Source organism: Myxine glutinosa, chromosome 8 (genome assembly GCF_964187855.1).
Source record: "Myxine glutinosa chromosome 8, kmMyxGlut1.1, whole genome shotgun sequence".
Taxonomy (NCBI): domain Eukaryota; kingdom Metazoa; phylum Chordata; class Myxini; order Myxiniformes; family Myxinidae; genus Myxine; species Myxine glutinosa.
In genome coordinates, this window is record NC_136268.1 from 129,867,648 (window position 1) to 129,886,257 (window position 18,610).

General features: G+C 47.2%; 1 protein-coding gene across 2 annotated transcripts in view; it reads right to left on the reverse strand.

Moving 5' to 3' along the window:
* COP1 (COP1 E3 ubiquitin ligase) overlaps positions 1 to 15,530 on the reverse strand; it is a 90,330-nt gene extending 74,800 nt beyond the window's left edge. Inside the window, exons 1-2 of one of the 2 annotated variants that reach the window (XM_068125233.2) lie at positions 15,168 to 15,530; positions 12,281 to 12,340 (exon numbers count right to left, since the gene is read on the reverse strand). Coding sequence is in view for 1 of the 2 variants with exons in the window: in XM_068125232.2 (XP_067981333.1) it covers positions 12,281 to 12,340; positions 15,168 to 15,334 (227 nt within the window). In the remaining variant the exon portion in view is untranslated. The remainder of the gene's footprint in view (positions 1 to 12,280; positions 12,341 to 15,167) is intronic. The other variant, XM_068125232.2, reaches the window with a different exon arrangement.
* Positions 15,531 to 18,610: the final 3,080 nt, after the last annotated feature.

Here is an 18,610-nt window from a genome sequence, read left to right on the forward strand (position 1 = left end):
AGATACGAGCCGTCGCTCGGTCGATTTTTTGCTTTGTGATGCGAGCCGAGATCTGAGTTACGAGCGAGCGAGCTTACGCCACCCGCCACTAGGTGGCCCAGCGAGCGTTCAGGTTACGTGGTTATCTTGCCGTGCAAGCATCTCTGCCGTATCGGTTGCTTTGTTTTCGCATTTTGGTTATTTTGGAAAATTTCTTAGTTTTAACCATGGGTCCTAAGAAATTGAGTGCCAAGGGCAGTGCTGAGAAGAAGAAAAGGATGATGTGCTTGGATATAAAACAGGTAATCGTCAAAAAACATGAGCGAGGTGTGCGTGTTGTCGACTTGGCGAGGCAGTACGATCGTAGTACTTCTACGATATGTACGATTTTGAAGCAGGAGGAGTCGATAAAGGCTATAACGCCAGCCAAGGGCGTTAAGATTATTTCAAAGCTCCGGACCTCTGTCCATGAAGAGATGGAGAAGTTGTTGTTTGTGTGGTTGACGGAGAAGCAGCTCGCAGGAGATACCGTGACCGAGAGCATCATCTGTGAGAAGGCACGAGACATTTACGGGGATTTGGTGCAGCAGACGGCAGGAACATCAACGGACGAGGCATCGGAAGAGTCATTCAAAGCCAGTCGGGGATGGTTTGATAATTTTAAGAAGAGGACCGGCATTCACTCCGTTGTCAGGCATGGTGAGGCAGCAAGCTCGGATGTGAAGGCAGCTGAAGATTTTATTATAACTTTTGCCAAACTGATAGAAGCCGAAGGATACATCCCCCAGCAAATCTTCAACTGTGACGAGGCAGGGCTCTTCTGGAAAAAGATGCCGAGGAGGACGTTTATAACGGCAGAGGAGAAGAGCATGCCAGGCCACAAACCCATGAAGGATAGGTTAACCCTTGCACTGTGCGCGAATGCGAGTGCTGACTGCAAGATTAAGCCGCTACTCGTATATCACTCTGAAAACCCCAGAGCCTTTAAGTCTCATAAGATACTTAAAGAAAAACTGCAGGTTATGTGGAGAGCAAACGCAAAGGCGTGGGTCACCAGGCAGTTCTTTGTGGAGTGGGTAAACCTGGTCTTTGGTCCTGCCATCAAGAAGTACCTTTTGGAAAATAACCTACCCCTGCAAGCCCTTCTCGTCCTTGACAATGCTCCCGCACACCCACCAAACCTCGAAGACGACATCCTTGAAGAATTTAAGTTTATTAAGGTCCTCTACCTTCCAACCAACACCACCCCTATCCTGCAGCCCATGGACCAGTAGGTGATTTCAAATTTCAAAAAGCTCTTCACCAAGCACCTGTTCCGGCGCTGCTTTGAGGTTACGGAGAGCACACACCTCACCCTTCGAGAGTTCTGGAAGGATCACTACAATATCGTGACCTGCCTCAGAATTATCGACATGGCCTGGCAGGGTTACAAGGAGGACCTTAAACTCTGCATGGAAGAAGCTGTGGCCTGAGGTTGTGTCCGAAAGGGACTTCGAAGGATTCGAACCTGAAGTGTTAGTTGTGGAGGAGATTGTGTCCCTCGGAAAGTCCATGGGCCTGCAAGTGAATGAAGAAGACGTTAACGACCTCGTCGAGAAGCACAACGAGGAACTGACAACGGAGGAATTAAAGGAGCTACAGCAGCAGCAGAATACGGAGGTTTTGCAGGAAATTAACGCGGAGGAGCCAGAGGTGGAGGTGGTTATCGCTACAAGTGAGATTAAGGAAATGTTGGGAATGTGGGAGAAAATTTCAGAGTTTATTGAAAAGAAACACCCTGAAAAAGTTGCAACAGGTCGTGCGTTGGCGCTGTGTAACGACACTTGCCTCACTCATTTTCGAAACATTTTGAAAGGGAGGAAGAAACAAACCTCCTTGGACAGGTTTTTATTGAAACGCCCTGCAAGTGAAAGCGAGGAAAGTGTGGCGAAAAAGGCAAAAGTTATCTCCTCCACCTCCGCCAGCATCTTCGTCTGATCTTCAAGGTAAATACACTGAATAAAACCAGTTTATTTCTTTACATTCTCTTTTATTATGTACAGTATATACGAGGTCGTGCTTGTTTATACATTATTTGTTATTTATAAAGTACATTTTTCTTATTTAAAAACACGTAACAAAAAAAATTGGTGTGGTTTTTGGGGGGCTGGAACGGATTAATAGCATTTCAATTCATTTTAATGGGGAAATTTAATTTGAGAAACGAGCAAATTGAGTTACGAGCTCGGTCACAGAACGAATTGAACTCGTAAGTCAAGGTTTCACTGTATATATATATATATATATATATATATATATATATATATATATATATATATATATATATATATATATATATACATATATATATATATTGTTGCGGATATGGGATTTGCATCCATCCATATCCGCTTGTAAATATTCCCCTATTTCCTCAATACTTCCCAACTATCCCCAATCCCCCATTCCCTAGTCCCATTTTCTGTAAACAACACTCTGTAGACCCGACCTCCCCCTATTTCCCCCATTAAATGTCGTGCCCAGGTTCACCGCATCTCATGTAAGACAACTATAGGACATCTTGCTAGTTATTCTTAGTCTATGTCAGTTAAGGACTCGTTTCCATTAATTCTGACCCTTCGTTGCACCAGAATGTGATTGTATGGCACCGTTAGGAAGTTTAGGACCTCCCAATACCTCCCCGCAGCTCTTCCTCACGGTTCAGCAACAACAACAACAACAACAACAACAGCAACGGCAGCGGCGGGCGCGGGAAGTGCGCGTCCTCACTCCGGCTTGGTTGGTAGTGGGTGTTGGGAGGGCACCAGGCCTTCCCAACGAGCCGCCATCGAACATGTGCTCGACGGAGTTACCAAATAGGGGCTCCCTGTCAGCTCCTCGTCAAGGGCGGAGCCCAGTAACCCCCGCACCCAATGGAAGCGGCGGACCGGCCCCAGTGGGCGGAGCCAACCAGCCGAGGGCGTGTCACTCCCCGCTGAGCATGCGCAGGAAGAGGGAGGTGACGGCAGATGCGCGCTGAGCTTGGAGCAAGCAAGACCACCTCCGAGCGCTGTGAGGCCTCCCCGCATCTTCTGGACTGGACAGTGCTTTATCCTGTCCCCGAGCCAAGGTGCACCTTGTGCGATCGAACTACCTGTCCCTCCCTGCCATCAATCCCTGTGTAAGTCAGCCTTGTTCCGTTTGTCTGTGGTCTGTCCGGGAATAGATAAGATTGTATTTAAGTGCCCATCTCTTCTGTGTCTTTTACCTCACTCTGCCGTGTAATCTACCCCCTTTTCTCCACCACTGTAATTATACCCTCCTCCGGAGGTCTTGAGAACTGTACCCCTTGCGTCGTTTCCTCTTTCCCAGTCGTCGTGTCCTTTCCATCATTGATTTGGCATAGCGCGATTTGGTCAACGTCTGGGTGAATCGGGTGAGTTGGGGAAGAATCGGGGGAACTGTTAGGTCACGGCAATACCACCGCTCGGTAAATAACATCTAAACCACGTCCGTAACAAAAAATATATATATATATATATATATATATATATATATATATATATATATATACGTAGTGTGTTCAAAAAGTATCCGACCTTTATTTTTCGTGCGTAAAAAAAAGGAAGCTAGGGAGGCGTTGATTGGTGCACGTATGTAGGCGATCCTAATGCACACGCGTGAATTTTTTCCCACCTGCAGAAGCTGTCATTCGACGGCAGACCGCCGATGAGTGAGGACATGTAAGTGAGCGCCGTCGGATTTTCGTTTTTGACAAAATGACGGAAAAACTTGAACGCTACTGCATCAAATTTTGTGTTTTTTGGCCTCGGGGATGTTGGATGCTTCCATTGTGATGACTGCAACTTGGTTTCTGGGTCGTACCCATAAACCCAGGACTCATCGCCAGTGATCACTGTGTTGAGGAAGCTGGGATCGCTGTTCACAGTCTCCAGCATGTCCTGTGCGATCTCCAAACGGAGTTGCTTCTGCTCAATCGTTAGCAGCTTTGGTACGAACTTCGCTGAGATTCTCCTGAAGCCCAAATCCTCCTTCATAATGGAATGAACGGTGTTGAATCTTGCGGATCGTTTCCACTTGGGAATCGCCAAGCTTTACACAAAATTTGATGCAGTAGCGTTGTTCAAGTTTTTCCGTCATTTTGTCAAAAACGAAAATCCGACGGCGCTCACTTACATGTCCTCACTCATCGGCGGTCTGCCGTCGAATGACAGCTTCTGCAGGTGGGAAAAAATTCACGCGTGTGCATTAGGATCGCCTACATACGTGCACCAATCAACACCTCCCTAGCTTCTTTTTTTTTTTACGCACAAAACATAAAGGTCGGATACTTTTTGAACACAGTAGTATATATATATATATATATATATATATATATATATATATATATATATATATATATATATATATATATATACATATATAATATATATATCTATCTATAATTCCAGTAATCTCTGTGTGTATGTGTGTGTGTATGTGTGTGTGTCTGTCTGTGACCGCTGTTTCTCGACAACCACGGGTCCGATATACTTGAAGCTTGCCAGGTATATTGCTGGGGACCCGAGGATGTGCCTTTTCAAGGTTTGAAATTAATCGGACAAGTGGTTCCCAAGGTATGGTCACCGTACTCGCAAGCCGTTCGCTTTGGCTTTGCGAATGGACCAAACCATTTCATGTAAATAGAGGGGGGGGTTCTACCGTACTCGCAAGCCGTTCGCTTTGGCTTTGCGAATGGACCAAACCATTTCATGTAAATAGAGGGGGGGGTTCTGTGGTCGTTACTGCCACGTGGTTTCAAAGTTTTTTTTTGTTGTTGTTGTTTGCACGCATGTTTTTTTGCACCCACGTACGGGCACGCCCTAGTATATATAATATATATATATATATATATGTATATATATATATATATATATATATATATTGTTATGGATATGAGAATTGTGTTTAATTGTTGTAAATATCACCCTCCTTCCTCCATTTGGTGTGTAAAGGTCAAAGGTCGCCCCGTAGTTATTCCATATACAATCACGTAGCAAATCATAGATTTCCTTTTTTTGGTAGTTATCTCCTTATTATGTGTATTAGTTTAAGGCTTTGTCTTCCATTAATTGAGACTCCATTGCACCGAATTCAAATAAGGTAGATTCCCTTCGCATTCCCCTTTTGTCATCAATTGCCAACTGCATTGGACGGTTTTCCGCGTGCGGTTTTCTGCATTCGCCGCTGCTGCTTTGTGGTTTTCGCCGCAAAACCTCCATTGAACACGCGGTCAGATCGGAGAAGAAGGGGGAGGAGCCGCCGAATCCAGGGCGTTGGCCACCGATCGTCATCACAAGGTGGAGCCAGCGAACCCCGACCCGCCAATCAGGACCGGTGGGAAACGAGCTCGGGCGTGGCGCGGGTTGATCTGGAGGCGCGCTATAAAAGCGCACGCGGAAGCCTTTGAGGGGTCGGAGAGAGAGATGCGGCAGATGAAGGGGAGAGAGAGATGCGGCAGATGAAGGGGAGAGAGAGATGCGGCAGATGAGTCCAGAGGAAGGAAGTGACAGAGCCCCACGAGCAGTACCAGGCAGCGTTGACTCCACCAAGCAGCTTTGACTCCACCAGGCAGCTTCGACTCGCTGCTACGCGGGAACCAGTTTGCGGTGGCATCGGTGGCCGTCGAGGTCCAGGCCGACGTCCCGTGCGGGATCAAGCCCCAGCCAGCGTCCAGCTGAACCTTCCTCTCCCTCCAGCCATCCACCTCCTGCCATTCCTGTCATCATCCCCCGTGTAAGTGTGCTTGTAGTCTGTCTTTTGTCTTGTCCCTGGGAATAAGTTAAGCCTGTTTAGATAAGTTAATATTTGCACTGTGTCTCCTTCCATTCTTTCTGTCTTTATTTTATTATCCTTCCTTCTTCCTTGGTTTCTTTGATTGTGTAAATAGTAGTAATAAATTATATTTGTTCTTCCTACTTTTGGCTTCTTCTTCTTCACATCCGTTCGTCTTTGAGTGAGGTTTCCACATTGAATACCTGTGGCACGATTTAGCCAACGTTCAAGGATCGGGTTAGTTCCTTGTTAATAGTTCGTGCCGCGGTTGCTAAAACCGCTCGGCAATTAACATCTGTCCACGGTACGAACGGGGCTGTGCACCTGCCTTTCCGGAGGTAGCTGGGCAGCGTCAGGGACCCCGTCGGTCAGTCAGAGACGAGGGGATTAATCCCCCCTCGGTAAGGGGAACAGAGGCCGACGTTGGGTTCCGTAACAATATATATATATATATATATATATATATATATATATATATATATATATATTCAAAAACAAGACTCGCCTTTCTCTCAAGCCAAGTTAACCCTATTACAGGTCCCAATATATGTTAAATAGTCATAAGAATGTATATGGAGCATGGAAACATCACAAATCTAATGTCTATCGAACACCCCAGATTCACTTTTTTGAAATACCAACTTCCTTCCTGGAAGTCCGAGCAGTGTCCTTGTGTTTTATACTTCTCCCACCCTCCGCCCCCCACCCCCCCTTCCCACGCCTCCTCCCCCCAAACCATCTCCCTCCCACAGATCTCCCGATGTCCCTGCTCTCAAATGTTGTGTTTGTGTGCTTCCCCTTCTCTCCCCATCTTGTCTACCGCTACCCTTATTATATACTTTGTGTGTCTGTTTGATTTTTTGTGTGATAAATGTTAGCTCTTTCATGAGCCTCGATCCTGTATACAAAAAACAAACAAACACAAAAAACAACTATAAACCCATTCTCAACTAGAACGGGCACTCGGTAGAGCACATACCTCCGCTAGGCTGAACAGTTTACGTTTTGTATCCCACTGATAGGCCGGATCTGCAACCAGACCTGAAGCAAAATCTAAACTGCGTGTTCTTGTCACCTACTCAACTCGTCCACCTAGTTTTGTAATAATTCGTCCACAGCTTTTTAAAATACGTATTATGTTACACTGTATATCGTTTTTAGCGCCATCACTCAATGGTGAAGAATCAATAAAAAAATTGAAAAATTCTCATATCCGGATCCGGATTCAGATCTTCACCAAAATCGAATCGATAGAAACGTTCAGAATACGAATGGTCCTCAACTCTGACCGACCCATCTGAAACACTGGCCAGGCAACCATAATAGCTCGGAATAAAATTCCACCTACCCCTAATAACCCAACCTCCATGTACAACCCATTCAGAATATTTATACAACTTCCACGTACATGTCTCCTCTCTGTCTCCTGCTCTTCCTCTACTGCAATTGCTTCATCTGATCACATCCTTATCAGAGTCGACATCACTCTGGCTATTCTCAGAGAGCTGCCTCATTGCTGGCAAGTCTGGCAATTCACTCAAGCAGATTGGCAGGGGCTGGAACCAGCCATCTTCACCTCACCATACCTAACTGCTCCTGGATTCTGTCTTTTATACCTGAGAAAGTGGAGAAGTTTCTGACAACCCTTGGCTCTGACTCTGCAACTAGACTGGACAGCATCAGCTCACGTCCTAAAAAACTGCTCTTGCACTTCCTCTCTCTGTCTTTTCACCCCATCAATTGCCATAGGCCATTTTCCATTTGCTTGGAAATCAGCAAACATCACTGTCGCATAACACCTTGCGGCACTCTTCCACATCACGATGTCGACCGATATGCTTCTGCCCACATTATAAAATTATTATAAATACTTGTACCAAGATTGACACGCAGGAGCGGAGGGTGACGAAGCTTACCTGCACAATTTCCACTGGAGCTCCTTGAACCACGATAATCAAGCAAGACCGACACGGAATTAAAATGCAACAAACAGGTTTAATAAAAGAAATGCTAGGGAACAAGAAATGTGCGGTACCTAAAATTCCTAAATTGGGGCACCCCCCACGGACTCGTATACAACACAAGGGGAAAACATAAATGTGTTTGTGTGGTGTGAACTCAGCTTTGAGCGACCCTCAAACCCCATCGGCCCACAAACGGGTCCCTGAGCCCGTGCGTGGGAAAGCACAACTTGGCGCGCAGTACGTTCATCCACCAGCCGCCGCATGGGTTCCCAAGTCCGTGAGCGGAAAAACAGGCCTTGGCGCGCAGCTGCGTTCACCCCAGCCGCTGAACGTGAAGCGAGCAGGCCATCGTTCCTTCCTTGTCGTCCGCTCCACAAAGCACCACGGTCTCTCCAACACCCACAGCACAGCACACAGCCGTCACGAAGCCACGCACCAAGAGCGTCAGAGTGCACGAGCTGCGACCGCCTGCCACGAACATCGAAACCAAGAGAAAGAAAATGTGCGACTGCACGCCATCAAAGCCAGCCCGGAGTGAGGAAACTGTGACTGCTCGTCGTCAAACCCCGGACCAAGAGGAAGAAAATGATGGTCCTCAGCCATTTTGTTCCCCGGTCTCGATCATCATATGATGATGTCTGCGTGCGCTCCAATCAGAATCCATCGTAGCAGTCCATCACCCTGACCAATCATCACCTCTCGGGGTGGAGCCCCACGGCCCTGCCTGCTTGGTGTTGCGACGACTCGGCTGGCGGCGCCAGTGGCAGCGTTCAAATGTCTGAATCCGGTTGCTTGTTATGGGGTTTATTTAGGTGCGGAGTGCATGGTTGGTGTGGTGTGTGTCATAACGAACAAAGGAAAAACCACAGAGGCCATTTACATACAGGGAATTACCCTTATACCTTACCTAATTCACATAGCTCCAACCCTCTCATGGAGACAATTATACAACCTTACCGGACACACGGAGCTGCTGGATACCCTACTTAGTTACATGGGTGTTTCTTCTTCACAACATTCGGAGCACACTACCCGATACAATCCTATCTGGCCCTAAGGTATTTCATTGGTACCCCCCACAAACGTAATAATATTTTCAGGTTGTCCGTCCATCTGTCTGTCCATCCATCCATCCATGATAGGTTTTCGTTGCCGCAATAACTTGTGAACGGCTAAAGGAATCTTAGTAAAACTTGGCACAGGTAGGTATAATGAGGTAAAGATGAACTGATTTGATTTTGGGGTCACGAGGTCAAAAGGAAAAGGTCAGTCATGTTAGATAAAAAATACTGCTACCGTGATAACTTGTGAAATAGTGATGGGATTCTGACTAAATTTGGTACACTTATGTATAATGATGTAAAGATGAACATATTATATTTTGGGGTCAAGGTCAAAGGTCAAAGTCTGTAATAGGTCCATAATTTGAGAATGGCTGAAGTGATCTAATTCAAACTTAGTACAGGCATGTAGTCCAGCGGAATTGTGAAAAAGCATGTTGTAGGGTCATTATGAAGTTTTTTTTGTCGATTCATTATCTCTGAGCTATCCTGAATTAGAATCAGGCGGGTGCCAAATTGGCACCCTTGAGGATTTTTTTTAGAGGCAAAAAACAAAATGGCCGCCACTGATTTCCGAAGAATTTTGTTTTGTGCAATATCTTCATTTCTAATGTACTTAGAAACACAATTTTAGTGACTATTATTATGTTTTCAAGGTCAAATATTCCGATAATGATATAATTAAAGTTGTATCTATAACACATGTATCATACTTTGAAGATGGCATCCACCGATAACGATAAAATTCAGATAAAGTCATCGATTTTGCCTTTATATATGTTTTTGTATTATGAGTTCTGGGGGACCTTGGGACCCGAAACTCTACCAGCCTCAACCTTAGATGCCTGATCAATTTCTTTCCTTTTTGTTTCAGGTTTCTGTCATTAACTTTGTAAATAATCATTTCAATAGTGATTGCATATGCATAAAGTAACTATTCTTCCTTTTCTTTTTAGGTGATGTGACAACAGCAGACCATGGCTTCTTCTGAAGAGAGTACATCCTGTTTCTTTAACTGCTCTAATGCTTCTAGGACATTACTAACTGCTGGTAGAATGAATGAATGAATGAATGAACTGAATGGTAGAACTAGAATTGAAAAAATCATTAAAAGTAGTATACGTAGAGTAGAGGTAATTTGCTTCATGAAAAACTAACCGATTCTCAGTCTATTCTGTGTAACAAAAGCTGTGTATCCACATATACATCCGAACAGCATATAAAGAGGCATGAAAAATTAGACAAGCAAGAAGCTCCTCCACCAAAGAAAACACGACGTTCTCATCCATGTGAATTTGATTTCAAAAAGCACTGTATCTTCTGTGGCAATCATTGTGACCACCTTGATCCTCGAAATCCACAGCGATGGATAAAAGTGATAAAATGTAGAACAGTCGATCGAGGAAAGAATCAGATGCCATTTAAGCTAAGGATTCTGACTGTTTGTGACCAACGCAATGACATACAAGCTGATGATGTACGCCTCAGAGTCCAGGGGGCATTCTCCGACTTGCATGCTGCTGATGCCCAATATCATCTTGATTGCTATAATTCCTTCATGTCACCAAGAGCTATACAAACTGCCACTAAAAAGAAAAGCACCTCTACAGATGTTGACACAGCCTTCTTGCACGTCGTCGAGGAGATGGAAAAAGATAAGTGTAAACTTTGGAATTCTGTGGAGCTTCAAGACATGTACAATTCATTTGGTGGTGATAAGCAGTCACGGCGTCATCTTGTCGAATGTGTAACAGCACATTTTGGATCAGAACTCATAACGTTGTCAGGAAATGGGTACGCGAGTCTACTAGTCTTCAAGGGACATGCACCAAACATCTTGAGAGCAGTGGAGGACACAGACGAAGGAACTCCAGATGTGAAACACATTGTGAAGTGTATCATTCAGGAAACCAAAAATTTGAAGAAGTCTGACTAAACATACTCGACCCGTATTTCGAATGAGATTGCAGCAGAAGTGGTAAGCCAAACCCTGGCAAATCTCTTAGCAGCAATATCACCAAAATTAGTTGACAGCAACCAAGCCCTTCTCATTGGAAGCATTGTTACAAGTTGTGTCACCAATAAGGCAACAAGTCTTCAGATCGCTCTTGAAGTGTTGCTTAGAGAAAAACAGCTGATAGATGAATGCCACGCCTTTGGCATTTGTGTATCATATGACGAAATACTCCGCTTCAAGGCATCAGCTGCACATGCTTCATCAAACAAAGAAGAGCTGAGAGGATTGTTTAACAGCAAAAGTGGCTTAATCCAAACAGTAGCAGACAATTATGATGCTAATGTGTCTTCCCCAAATGGACTTCGTTCCACTCATGCTCTTGCCCTCCTTTTGACCCAAATGACTGAAAATGTCACGCCAGAAATTGAAGAGCATCCTCCAACAGTTCCAGTTATCAGACGCATCTCTAAAGGTGAGATGAAGGAATAAATTGTATCACCAATAAGTGTTCACCGGTATAATAGTTGCGACTGTTATTGTATTAATATTTGAAGGTTCATCAAATTCAATTTCTAACTAGAAGTTATCAATGGAACTGCAAAATAGCCTTTTTATACAGGGAAATGGTGGCCATCTTGAAAATATGATACAGGATTAATATATACACCTTTAATCTTATCATTAGCGGATTCTTTGACAATGAAAACATAGAAGTAGACACCCAAATTGTGTTTATAAATGTAAATGTATTAGAAGTGAAGATATTGGCAAAAACAGAATTTATCGGAAAGTCGTGGCGGCCATTTTGTTTTTCGCCTCCAAAAAAAATCCTCAAGGGTGCCAATCTGGCACCCGGCTGATTATAATCAAGCATAATTATGGTTCAGGATAGGTCAGAGATGATGAATCAACCAAAAAACTTCATAATGACGCTCAAGCACGCTTTGCCTTGAAATGCCTGTTTGGCATCTGGACTAATGTATAATGATGTAAAGATGAAGTGATTAGATTTTGGGGTCAAAGGTCAAATCTGTAATAGGTCTATAACTTGGGAACGGCTGAAGTGATCCAATTCAAACTTGGTACAGGTATGTATAATGACGCAAAGATTAAATTATTAGATTTTGGGGGTCCTGAGGTCAAAGGCCAAAGGTCATGTCAAGTAAAAATGTGAGGGATTGTGAACAGCTGAAGGGATTTAAAGGAAAACTTGGTACAGGTATGTATAATGATGTAAACATGAACCGATTAAAATTTTGACAATTTTGAGGTCAAAGGTCAGAGGTCGTGTCAGGTAAAAATGTGCTAACTTGGGCACAGCTGAATGGCATTATATCAAGCTAAAGAGTGCCGTTCTAGTTATTGTTCATTATTATTAGTCAAGTAAATCATTTTATTAGTTAACATGTGTTTGGTAAAATTGAATAGCGCTATTGCAATGGAATGGAAGTCAATGAAACAAAATGAGATTCAAAATGCACTTAAACTGTGCAATTTATACTCACCAAAAACTGTGGCCACATTTCGTCACGTAGGCTTCTTCAATCATATCAAAACAGATGGGACTGAGAATACAAACATGGAGACAATTAAAATAATAGAAAAAGTAAATAAAAAAAAAGAAACTTTTCCAGATATGACAGCCACTTGTCACGGCTATAATACTAGGATGATCAAGAACAACATTCATGACATATCAGGAGATCGCTTGGTAGATAAAGCATGACAACAACAAAACAGTTTGTTGCGAGGGTGATGCCACCCCAGGACAGTGATGGAAGATATGCCAATGACAGATTTTTGAGGCTGACAAATTTACGCGGTTGGCTTGGAACGCGTCTTCCCCCCAATACACGCCCAAGCTTGCCCCCCATACACGCACGAGCTTGCCCCCCCCATACACGCCCGAGCTTGCCCCCCCCATACACGCCCGAGCTTGCCCCCCCCCCATACACGCCCGAGCTTGCCCCCCCCCCCATACACGCCCGAGCTTGCCCCCTCCCCCATACACGCCCGAGCTTGCCCCCTCCCCCATACACGCCCGAGCTTGCCCCCTCCCCCATACACGCCCGAGCTTGCCCCCTCCCCCATACACGCCCGAGCTTGCCCTTGCCAACCCCCATGCTTGCCCTTATCCCCCCCCCGCCAGTATACACACCCGAGCTAGCCCTAACCGCCCACCCTCCCATACACGCCCGAGCTTGCCCTTAACTCCCCCCCCCCCATACACGCCCGAGCTTTCCCCACCCCCATACACGCCCGAGCTTGCCCCCCTCCCCATACACGCCCGAGCTTGCCCCCCCCCATACACGCCCGAGCTTGCCCCCTCCCCCATACACGCCCGAGCTTGCCCTTGCCACCCACCAATACACGCCAGAGCTTTCCCTTAACTCCCCCCCCCCCCCTTCTACACGCCCGAGCTTGCCCCCCCCCATACACGCCCAAGCTTGCCCCCTCCCCCATACACGCCCGAGCTTGCCCTTGCCGCCCACCAATACACGCCAGAGCTTGCCTTAACTCCCCCCAACCCCCCCCTTCTACACGCCCGAGCTTTCCCCTCCCCCCCCATACACGCCGAGCTTGCCCCCTCCCCCATATAACGCCGAGCTTGCCCCCTCCCCCATATAACGCCCGAGCTTGCCCCCTCCCACATATAACGCCCGAGCTTGCCCTTGCCCACCCCCATTCTTACCCTTACCCCCCCACCCCCCTCACCAGTATACACGCCCAAACTTGCCCCACCCACCCTCCCCCCCCATCCCCACCATACATGCGCGAGCTTGCCCCACCCACCCTCCTCCTCCTCCCCCATACAGCTTCTCCACCCACCCCCCTCCATCCCTCCCCACTATACACGCCGAGCTTGCCCCTCCCCATACACGCCCGAGCTTGCCACCCACCAATACACGCCAGAGCTTGCCCTTAACTCCCCCCCAACTCCCCCCCCCCTTATACACGCCCGAGCTTGCCCTTGCCCACCCCCATGCTTACCCTTACCCCCCACCCCCCTCGCCAGTATACACGCCAAGCTTGCCCCCTCCCCCATATAACGCCCGAGCTTGCCCTTGCCCACCCCCATGCTTACCCTTACCCCCACCCCCCTCGCTAGTATACACGCCCAAGCTTGCCCCACCCACCCTCCCCACCGTACATGCGCGAGCTTGCCCCACCCACCCTCCTCCACCCCCATACAGCTTCTCCACCACCCCCTTCCATCCCTCCCCACTATGCACGCCCGAGCTTGCCCCCTCCCCCATACACGCCCGAGCTTGCCACCCACCAATACACGCCAGAGCTTGCCCTTAACTCCCCCCCAACCCCCCCCCTTATACACGCCCGAGCTTGCCCCCTCCCCCATATAACGCCCGAGCTTGCCCCCTCCCCCATATAACGCCCGAGCTTGCCCTTGCCCACCCCCATGCTTACACTTATCCCCACCCCCCCACCCCCGCCAGTATACACGCCCAAGCTTGCCCCACCCACCCTCCTCCTCCCCCCATACAGCTTCTCTCCCCCCCCCCTCCCCACCATACATGCACGAGCTTGCCCTTGCCCACCCCCATGCTTACCCTTACCCCCCACCCCCCTCGCCAGTATACACGCCCAAGCTTGCCCCCTCCCCCATATAACGCCCGAGCTTGCCCTTGCCCACCCCCATGCTTACCCTTACCCCCCACGCTAGTATACACGCCCAAGCTTGCCCCACCCACCCTCCCCACCGTACATGCGCGAGCTTGCCCCACCCACCCTCCTCCACCCCCATACAGCTTCTCCACCCACCCCCTTCCATCCCTCCCCACTATACACGCCCGAGCTTGCCACCCACCAATACACGCCAGAGCTTGCCCTTAACTCCCCCCCAACCCCCCCCTTATACACGCCCGAGCTTGCCCCCTCCCCCATATAACGCCCGAGCTTGCCCCCTCCCCCATATAACGCCCGAGCTTGCCCTTGCCCACCCCCATGCTTACACTTATCCCCCACCCCCGCCAGTATACACGCCCAAGCTTGCCCCACCCACCCTCCTCCTCCCCCCATACAGCTTCTCTCCCCCCCCCCCTCCCCACCATACATGCGCGAGCTTGCCCCACCCACCCACCCTCCTCCTCCCCCCATACATACAGCTTCTCTCCCCCCCCCCTCCCCACCATACATGCGCGAGCTTGCCCCACCCACCCACACTCCTCCTCCTCCTCCCCCATACAGCTTCTCCAACCACCCCCCTCCATCCCTCCCCACTAAACACGCCCGAGCTTTCCCCACCCACCCTCCTCCTCCCCCCATACAGCTTATCCACCCACCCCCTTCCTTCCTCTCCACGATTAGTATTACCGCCCGAATTTGCAGAGCAAAATAAGAGGTGGAAGTATAGTCAAATATAATTTTGCTAACCATACAAAATCGTTGTTTTTGTCCTCATACGAGTTAACAAGGCCATTGTAGATTGGAGGAGGAGGCCTTTTGCATCCGCTCTTGGTTCCTGCTGCACCCCCAGAACCAGACGACGATCCATGGCCCTGTCGGCTCGGTGAAGGAGTAGGATTGGGACCAGTCGCCATGGCGCCTCGAGATCCTGTTGAGGAGTTATCTGCCTCTCTTAACTACCTCCTGAATAAACTATCCTCTCACAAAGCCAAGTGCCGAGTTTGGCTCCGTTTTTTTTTATCCTTTTCCTTGATCCTCCTTAGCCCTTTCACCTTCTGCCATTTTAACTTCCTTTCTTGTACTCGATAAATTAATATCCCAAAGGAAAGAAAGGATTATATTATAAGCAAAATATTAATAATACAGACCAATCTTGTTCATTTTGAATTACCAACTGCAGAGGAAAACAAATTACCGGTATATCGGTAAAATTTCTCCAATTATCCGAATCCACTCCCTTTAACTACTCCATCATGCATATAAACACCGGCTTAAAAGACTAACACATTTAACTGGATAAATGAGGAAGGAATTAAGCCAAAACATTATCAGAACTTGTAAGCAAATCATTTATTGAAAATAGAAAGGAAACTGCAGAAATATTCAATAAAATCAGCACAGCTTGAATCAGTTCTTTACGAGACGATGGAGGGCTGTCACAGGATATTACGTCATCATGATTTCAAGCAACCGACCCCCTAGCCACGCCCCCACGATCCCTACACAGTTCTTCATGCCAATCACAACATCTCTCTTTCATTGCATTGGAGATGACTAGGGCATGCCCGTACGTGGGTGCCCGTTCCTTGCCAAAAAAAAAAAAAAACGCTACCCGTACGCTCTACCCCGCCCATACGCCCGTACGCCCGTACGCCCGTAAACAAAAAAAACAACGCTCTTCGCTTCCGCCCTTCGCTCTGACTGAATTGGGAGAAATAATGCGCATAAGAAATCGAGAAATTATTATTTTCTCCGGAAGAAATCGAATTACGAACCGTAATGGCGCAGGCTCTCTGGCTCGCAACAACGCGTTCTGTGATTGGCTGCCGGAGTGAAGTCTTCACTGTCGCAAATGTGAAGCGATGAATACGATGAATCGCAAATTAGTTTTTATTAGTTTTAAAACATAGTTTAACGGCAACATCGTTTTCCAACGTGAAATAAATGAATACGCTCTCAAATGTGCCGTCCGAGGCAGAGTCTGTTCGCCACGTTCGGCACACGTGATAGCTCGCTGCTCTCTGATTGGTTGAATCGTTTTTTGGACATAGCTCGGTAACTACTTGTCCGATTAATATGAAACCTTGAAAAGGCACATCCTCGGGTCCCCAGCAATATACCTGGCAAGTTTAAAGTATATCGGACCCGTGGTTGTCGAGAAACAGCGGTCACAGACATATAAACATACAAACATACAAACATACACACAGAGATTACTGGAATTATAGATAGATGCTCAGTGAAACAAGTGAATCCTCTTGGATTGCGCTGAGGTTCGGGCATGGAATTTCGAGCCTCGATCATGGTTCGAGCCTCGATCTTGTATACAAAAATAATAATAATAATAATAAGAACCTTGGGCCGAATCTCGCGCTTCACCAGTGCGCGTGCGCGAATTTACGTCACGTCGGCAGCGAGAAGGGGTTCCCCAACACGAACCAATCAGGAACTGCCACGTCACACTTATATGATCTCAGAATTCCTGTGACAGGAATTCGCGTTACACTGGCTGGAAGTCATTCGCTAGAGGCGCTTCCTCAGCGCTAATAACCAATTGTTGCTCAGTCATTGCACGCAACACGATCGTCCGTGATGTATCTTCGTAGACAATATATGGCAAGTCGACCGCTTGCATTTCAGTTTTCAGTCGACCAGCGTACATTTCCGACATTTTTATGCCTCCGCCAACAAAGTTTTCGGGTTGTCCGTCCGTCCGGGCTAAACCTCGTTTTTCTCAGCAACCACGTGTCCGATTGAGACGAAACTTTCAGTGTAGGAGTGACACCCATGCAGAGTGTCTTTATGATTAATTGTGACCTCATAGGTCACGTGGTATGGCAGCCATCTTGGATTAAAAGGAAATAATTAAAAATTATTTTTGGGAAACAGCTGAATGGAAAAATTTTAAACTTGGCAAGTCATCATGTACTCCCAATGGGGAACAAAAGCATGATAATGATGACATCAAAGGTCCATCATTTTAAAAAATCCCTTTTCTGAAACTGCTTCACCGATCGATGTGAAACCTGTCATGGCTGTTGAAAAAGTGATACTTGGTCTTGAAAACAGCTGAAGGATTCAAACTAAACTTGTTTGTTTTTAGGACAGTGAACGAGGGCATCTACCGGTTGTGGGAGTATGCGGGGGCATATAGGCGACACAGTCGATTTGCTCTAGTTCTGATATCCGTTTAGACCCAGAAGAACGCCCAACAAAGACCTGTACCCATGCAACAGCAATCTGCTACGCTGTGACGGATGCATCTCACACCATGGTGAAATTTCTGCAGAGGAGATAACGCCATCACTCAAAAATATTGGTTGTCCCTTTGTCATAATGGTTCTGTTTTAAGAAAGGGCTCTCTGTGTAGTGTGGAATGCTTAGATGAGGTCTGGGATCCAAGCAATTTCCTCTTGGGACAGGCGGCCAGCCACGACATCGTCTAATGGCCACGCCATCGTCTAATGGCGAGAGTAAGCTTCAACAGCCGGAGATAACGCGAGCTCGGACTTGGTAAGTGCCAATAAAAGATTGAAGACCGGAGACCTTTTCTGTGGGGGAGGGGGGGGGTGGCACACATGGATAATGTGAAGATGTGATGGGGGTTGGCTCTTATAGTGCCGTAATCCCACACCCACCCTAGGACAGTGATGGAGGATGTGCCAATGACAGTTTTGGAGGCTGACAAATTTACACGGTTGGCTTGGAACGCGTCCAGCAGTCATTTCCAGTTGACTAACAGTCCACTCTACTCTTTCTCCACCGCAATATAGGTCATCAGATAGTTTGGCCACAACACCCTCCTCCACTAGGTATACAAGTACGCGACATGTAAGTTCTTCAAGTGCCGTTTCAGAGCCAGGCATACCCATAGCGGATCGGGCAGACCTCAAGCCAGTGGTGATAATGTGCTTCCATCTCCCGATTTGTCGAAGGGTTGAATCAACACGGGGCATCAAGGAAGGCTGGGGTTTGGTATATCGACCAACATCAGCAAGCGCTGTGACCAGTCGGAACCCACCACTAGACTTCTTAACCAAGAAAGAAGGGTTGAGGTACTCGACGTTGACTCCTGCGTTTTCAGGTTTAAGGAGGACACCCATATCTTCGAGTTCATCAAACTTGCATTGTAGTTCTCTGAGGTTGCTGTGAGAGTCTAAAGTTAGGCAACCCTTACATTGAGGGGACTG